This window comes from Cyprinodon variegatus, unplaced genomic scaffold (genome assembly GCF_000732505.1).
Source record: "Cyprinodon variegatus isolate N-32 unplaced genomic scaffold, C_variegatus-1.0 Scaffold28, whole genome shotgun sequence".
Taxonomy (NCBI): domain Eukaryota; kingdom Metazoa; phylum Chordata; class Actinopteri; order Cyprinodontiformes; family Cyprinodontidae; genus Cyprinodon; species Cyprinodon variegatus.
Window position 1 is genome coordinate 1,888,092 of NW_015150481.1, and position 7,659 is coordinate 1,895,750.

At 38.6% G+C, this 7,659-nt stretch overlaps 1 protein-coding gene across 1 annotated transcript in view; it reads left to right on the forward strand.

Annotated features, from left to right (window-relative positions):
* LOC107099168 (copine-8-like) overlaps window positions 1–7,659 on the forward strand; it is a 104,334-nt gene that overhangs the window by 61,150 nt on the left and 35,525 nt on the right. The window contains exon 7 of the mRNA XM_015397191.1: window positions 7,133–7,212. Within this exon, the coding sequence (XP_015252677.1) occupies window positions 7,133–7,212 (80 nt within the window). The remainder of the gene's footprint in view (window positions 1–7,132; window positions 7,213–7,659) is intronic.

Here is a 7,659-nt window from a genome sequence, read left to right on the forward strand (position 1 = left end):
GATACAAGCTGGTGGAGGGGAGAATTGACCTTACCTATTAATATGTCGTCACCACTTTAATGATGATAAATTGCAGTCGTGGTACAGGGTCAAAGAGAAACCCCAAACTGTTAAAAAGCAAAGCGGGTGACGGTTTCAGATACAAAGAAGCCAGAAAAGGCTGATCGTTGTGAAAAGAAGCCTGATTATTAGCATTTGTAGAAAAGAAAGGAGAAAAAAACAAGAACAAAGAACCCCTCTATCTGCTTCTGCTGTGACACGGTTTTTATGTCATTGCTCCTTTTGTGCGAGAGATTCATGATTAGGAGCTTCTTTTTCGGGGAAGCATGTGTGTGAGCGCTTTACGTGGTGGGGCATGACCAGGACTAGATGGATCCTCACGTTATCATAACATCAACTGATCACTCATTCAGATACTCTACCCTGGTCAGGAATATAATGAAAATGACATGCATGCATGTTACCCAGACCTAGATTTAATTAGCCGTCTCTTGCTAGATACTGATTGCAAAACCATGTGTCTTGATTAGAGGATACACATCATTTCCTCACACACAGCAGTACACAGCCTATAAGCAAGGAGAGCTCAGACGTATCCCTGAAGCACTCTTTAACTTTGGAGTGTTTTATAAACTGAACAGAGGAAAGCAATTTACCTGAAAGCAAGTGAGCATTAACATGAAAAATGTATGTCTTTTCCATAAAAAGGAATCTCTCCACTTACCAAAGACCAATTTTTCCTACAAGATTTTATATATGTATACACACAGAAGTGAAGAGATTTAGCAACCCGCAACCCTGAGAAATGTTTAGTTTTTTGTCAATATATCTCAACATAATTCAAGTACAATCTACAGTTTTTTTTTTTTTTTTTATCTTGGGAAAATAACCTCTTATGATCGAAGGAAAGTACATTTTCCTATTTTTTTTTTTTACTCATTCAACAGAACTTCGGTGATACTTTCAGTCTTTTATGTCGGAATGAAGAAAATGTTCTGCACTCTGACTTTTAGCTTTAAAATGTTTTGTTTTAGATTATTTCACATATACTTCAAGCATCTCCATGGATCAGAATTTGGCTTTGACTAGGCCCCCACTTTTCATTTCCTAATTCTCAGCACGTCCTTTGTTAATTTACTAGTATATTTCAGGTTATGTTTATGTTGCAGGGTCCAACCCTGCTTCAACTTGAAGTTTTTTCAATTATGTCAATATTCAATAGTCCAACTATGTTAGAAAACTTGTTTTCTATGGTGCCCATTTTTTTCACATGTCCATTACTCTCCATTTTTCTGAAGGGCTTAAGCTTCCAGTGACTTGTCTCATAAATGTAAACAAGACAAAACAATGACATTTATTATTCGTCCCCACAGCTAAACAATCCTTCTGCTTCCAGCCCACATATTATTTCCAGGCAGATCTTTCAGCAAGAATAATGACCTCAGCTGTTTGAGAAATGGAGGAGCAGAAGCAGATTTGGTGTAGAAATAACTAGCAGAGGAATCCCTTTCCATAACTGTCACACGGCCGTCTGACAGGCAGGGTTGTCATAGAGACCGAGATTGTGTTTTCTCCCTACATATTGTTGCAGGGAGATTACATAAAAAATGTCTGAATAAATGTGCAGTCTTTACTCAGGGAGTTTTGACATGTAATAAAAAAAAAAAAAAAAAAAAAAAAAAAAACAACAACCCGGTTATTCAGACATGAACCCCTTAGAAGATCTCAGGAAAAGGAATGAAACTCAACATCCAACCCGACTGCTTGAGAATGTTCCTCAATGAAGAAGCCTGCAGAGCTGGTGGACATATATACATACATTAGCATGCAGATGATAACCATGGAATAGATTGCTGGAGAAGATTCTCAGTCATTCAGATCATAGTCATTCCAAAAAAAGTTAAAAGCAAACCACTGGCCTTTGTTTTCCAAGTTTGAAGACGTTTCGCTTCCCATCCAGAAAGCTTTCTAGATTCAAAACGTCTGGCGTTCCAAGCTTTATAGAGTAGCCCAACAAAAGCCTTAATATGGCCTAGAAACATGCAAACTGAACCGAAAACAGGTCCTCCCCTTAGTAATGGGGATTTGTTAAGGTCGTTGTTGGCCTCCAAATTAACCTGAAACTGGCCCAGGCCGCTGTAATAAAGAGTGGTTAGGGTCATTGTCAGCCTAGCTTAACAGGCGCAATGTTTCGACCACCTGCATGGCGATTAAGATTGCGATGATAGTGGGAAGGAATCAACTCTATCACTGTGTTATAGGTTTTTCAAGAGCTGAAACTGGGGTGCAACCCCTCTGTTTAAGGTTGGTTTTTCTCTCTTAACATAAATGGCTTCCTTCACACCCCTTTCAAACCACCTGTCTTTGTCCAAAATGTGAACATTCTGGTCCTCAAACGAGTGTCTTTTGTTCTTAAGGTTTAGATGGACAGCTGAGTCTTGTCCGTAGGAGGTAGCCTGCCTGTGTTGAGCCATGCGTCTGTAGAGAGGATGTTTGGTTTCTCCAATATAAAGATCAGGGTATTCCTTACTGCACTGAACTGCATAAACCACTCCGGTCATCTTAGATTTGGGGGTTTGTCCTTAGGATTGTGTGGTTGATACAAATATGTGGTTGATACAAATACACTCACCAAACTTCATAATTAGGATCCCTCCAGATCACAATTATGCACTACTTTGCTTTATCTTTAATACCAGTAAACATACATGAAGTTAGTTTTTAAGGGAACTGAAGTCAGCATAACTTCTTCATGTCGTTACGCTTAAAAGCAGAGATACCTAAACTTTTCAGTTTCTCACCCACAAAATGGTGCCTGAGTCAAATCAAGACTCAAACTATTGGATGTATACAAACAATAAATTATGCCTATATATCTTAAAGCTCTCTAACATAAATATTTCTTGTGTAGTTCAATTTGTGGTAGAGTAAGGATCCCCAAGTAGGTTCATGACTCCAACCTTGGGAATCAGTACTTTAAAGCATCCCTGTTAAGGAGTTACGTCGTCCAAAATTCATCCTTAAACCCAACAGTTACTGTATGTATCTGATCAGTAGTTATATATTTGCTGATTGGCTCTTAATTCACATTTACACCATCTACAAAGGATCCTGTTCATTTAATGTATGCATGCATGTAAGCTCACATAACATGTTTATTAGGGATGTTATTCACCAGATTTATCCTGATATAATGTTCTGTGTAGATTAGTTTGGATGAGGATATGATGATTTAATCCAAAACCTGGATAAATTGGTGCATTTAGCCTCAACATCAAAACACTCCCGTGCTAATGTAGGAATGCTGTTGCTGCCTTCATGGCCTTCTTTGGTTTCCTTTTAAACTCACGTCCAGGAGTCAGCTTTGAACCAGGCACATCCATAATTACGGTCCACCATCTGGAGGTTGAAATTATTTAACAGACGATGTTTCTCCCAACAAGGAGGACTGCTGCTGCCTAGCAGCTGGAAATATAACAGGTTACTTTAGATTTTAAAGAAATCTGACCTTTTTTTTATTTCTCTCAAGAAATTCCAGTCCTAGCTCTTTGATTTGAATGATCATACTATCTATAAAGTTTGGTTTTATTTTTACTGTAGTATGTTATTTCACTGGTGCAATGACTCATTTGAATAAATGGCAATTATCTGAAGCTTTGTAGAAATAGGACAGGTTGTATTTCTATTGCTCTGGCAGGCATTTCTCTTTCTGCATGATTATCTGTCTCTAGCCTGAATACCCCGGCTGCACTTCACACACTGTGGATATGAATAGTGTGACCTCAGCTCTTGGGAAATAATAAGAAGCTGCAATGGTAGCACATTTCTTTTCTACACCATCTTCCGATTTCTTGCTGAAATCTATTCTATCAGCTGTTTCGTCTTGATAATTCTACCGCTCTTGAACGCATGTTCCTCCAAGTTCCTTGTACTTCACTCAAAGGAGATTTTGAATTACAGTGACTCAGAGGTCTTCGACCCCAATTCTGGGCTTTTTAAATGACTGCCTTAGTCGATTTCTGCCAGATGGGGTCTCTCATGGCAGATCTCATCACAGTCAGAATGGAAGTTTACTCCTAATATGTCAGCCTGCTTTGCCTGGCGCTTGTCAAAACCATACTTAACAAATTGCAGTTTGCTGATTTATTGTTTAAAATGAAAAATTGTAAATAATGACATTATTTATTAGAATTTATATGGGCAAATATGGTTCAGTACTCAGAGCACTAGTTAGTTTGGGAACAGCATAAATACTTAAAGAAAAATTAAGACTTTTAAAATAAAATAAAAAAATCTAATGATGCCTTTAAAGATGCATCGTAGCTAGCCTGGATTATTTTTTCCTTTCTCTCTTTAGTTCATTTCCTCCTTCCTTCAAATATTGGACCCATGTGTTGAATAAATGTGTTTTTTCCCAGTTTTTTTAAATTATATTTAAGTATATGCATGACTGATGGATAAGAAGCATCATAAAATGCTCTTTTCTTGAGCAGTAAACATTGTGGTAGCATTGACAGGCTATTCTTCCCCTTAACCACTGCCTTGCATTTTACAAAAACCTTATAGTTGTTGGGTACCTGTCCATTTCTGTTTCTTTAAATGTGTAAGACAATGGGTCAACAAAGGAAAATAAAAAAATACTTTTTTTAGCCAAAACCCAGCCGCTGTCTGCTGGCCTCCTAATAAAGTTATATAACAATAAACTGTTCCCCCTGCTGCCCTCTAGGAAAAGAGTTTGCAGAATCCGCTGCATTACCAACAGGTTCTGCAACAGCTTTTTCCCTAATGCCATCAGACTGTTGAACTCTAAAATGGATGCTGCATCATGCTTGCAACATATTTTTGCACCACCAACAAGGCTGAAACTTCTATAATCCTTTTAAATAGGACACAACTATATGTTCTACTGCATTTTGCACCATATTTATTTTGCACTGCACTGAACCTTTCCATATTAACGGCCTTTTGCACCATTATTTTTTAAACTGGTTTCATTTTCTTCTACACTGTTTACATGCTGAATACTGCTGCCCTTTAAAATGATAAGGTTCATTTCATCGTTGCAAGCTGTTTTGTATAGACTCTGTGTATAGAAAATGACAATAAAGTTTGTCTAAGTCTATGTCATGTTTGGATTTTCTTGAACCGAAAACGGAATCCTTCCCTCAGCTACATTATTTTCTTGAGTGTCTCACTTTCTTGATTTGTATAAAATTTTTACCTAATAGGAAATTTGAAACAGAGCTGAAACAAGCGCCTGCTTACATCTTGTTTTTTAAATGGGAAAGTAATTCTTTTTTCATTGTGCATCAAGCCCAGATAGCTCTTTATAGGAATGACATTCTGGAGAATGCATCACATTTCAATGCAGTTACCAACATTTGGGGCTGCAAGAGTAACGCGTCTTGTCTACTTCTTTTGGTCACAGAAAGGACAATTAAAACACAAAGGCTCTGAAACAACGGCTCACAGATAAAAATATCCATGCTAGATCATTTTCTCATGTGTGCATGACAACTAGAAGCTCCCACTCAGCGGGGGCGACGATCTTTTTGGCAGTCACGAATATTAAACTTATTGTGTCTGAAACTTGTGCCTATTTGCTTCTGCTTCCAAGGCTTTCTGAAAGAGGTCCTTAAATACCAAAGTCTCAGGACTGTGACCTCTATTGGACTGGTGGTGTGCCGTAGCTCTCAGTATACTAAGGGATCAACGTGCTACTACTTGGTGAGGAAGGAGGAGATTTGACTGTTTAAAGATGCAGGTTTAAAAGGTAAAAAGGAGAACCTAACTTAATGCTCCTGGTCTGCTCAATCGCAGTCTGGGTGAACGAACACGGAGCAGGACTGAAAAGGACGGTTGTTGTCCCCCTTTTATAGAGGGATTAAACTTGTACATCTGAGAGAAAAACAACTGCTGAGTTGAACTTTTAAGCTATTGATGGAGCAAATGTTTTTCTGTGGTTTCTCAGCAGCTCATATGTATGAAAAGGCATGTGCGAGATCATTTACGTGGGGAAATAGAAATGTTTTTCAGGGGAAGCCTCCATGCAACAGCTCGGTTTTCTCAACATTTGGATGTTTTCTATGGTATTAAAGACATATTTAAGAAATAAACCTCTTTAATTGTTAATCTTTCCAAACTGATTGCTCATACATTCATCAATCTTGAGTAAAATCTCACCATCTATTAAAAGTAAAGTCTAGTAAACCCAGAGCATCATGTTGCCCCCAACATGGGAGGGATTTACTGTTCTATAAGTGATGCACAGTTGATTTCATTAGAGCAGAACACTTCCTGTCACAAAGTGTTGGGAGTTTTCACCCTCAGCCTCAAAGTTTACTATGTCTAGCAGCCCTAACTATAAAGCACAAGAGATTTTTCTCCCTTTTGTCTTTTCAGCCATTAAAAAAAAATAAAATTCTAATTTCTTCTCTGTTTTCCCATTATGGTGAGGGGTGTGGGTGTATTCTGGAAACAAGAGGAGGAATAACAGGAATAGTGGTGCATATGTCCTACAAAACAAGCATGTTTATTCACAGAACCTGCTTACACATACAAGATTAAACTGGTCCATCAACACTTCCTCCATGACCCACAGCTTTCCCTCACAAACACACCCTCTAATAACTAAGAGATTGTGTCAATATGTAAATGTTATACTTCAACATTTAATGCCATTTCTCTTTTGAGGCTATGAAATTATTGCTCAGCATAAATAAGATAAAAAGGTACTTGTTAAGGCATTTATATTATACAGGCAGGCAGCAACTGACGGCACTAGAAGGCACACATGGAGGTTGCCATCCTGCTGAGAAAAGGTTGGAATCCACCGCCAGTCCTCATGCTGTATATCTATGGGGCCCTTTCTGGTGTAATTATACAAGCTTCATGATCCCGTCGACTGCTTCATGGTGTTCTTACTGCGCTTTTTTGGAGATACTGTAGCATAGTTTTAGGAAGTATCGGTTGCATGCCCGTCCATGCCATCTCTGCCCTTTACTATTATGGGCCAGTCAAACAGCAGGAGGAAGGGCACAGGTCTCGTAAACATGGAATCAAGCACTATGTCTGGGTGTGATTGAGATCTCTTGACCCTTAGCTGTGTTGGTTTTGTTTGTGTTGTCTCCAGAGGCATTCAAGGGAAGAAATGCGGGACCATTATTGTGAAAGCGGAGGAACTAAACAACTGCAGGGTGAGTAAATGGTTTTGTTTCTTGGAGCTCTGCTTCTAGTTTTTAAAGTCTCCTTCCAGGTATGTCTTAGTTTGAATTAATCAAGAATGTCCTAAAGGAAAATAGGGACAGCTGCTCGACCCACCAAGGCATTTATTTCCTTAAGACACAGAAAACGGCAGCAGGAAAACACACTGTTCAAATCAATAAATAATAAGGGAATAAATAAGTAAAAAGATGTGTTTATCCTCCTTCTGGATTTCCATGGTGCTATTTATGTCAATCTGTCATCATTGCTGTTCCACTTTCTTAGCCTCAGCACGCCCTTAAAGGAATAGTACACCCAAAACATGATTAGCCTTCATTTTCTACTCACCCCCATGCTGAACAAAACTCTGGAGTACTTTTTTGATATCTCAAATGCATCTGGAGATCTGGGAGGCTTCTTGCTGTCTGCTGACATTCAAATAATGGAGGTCCATGG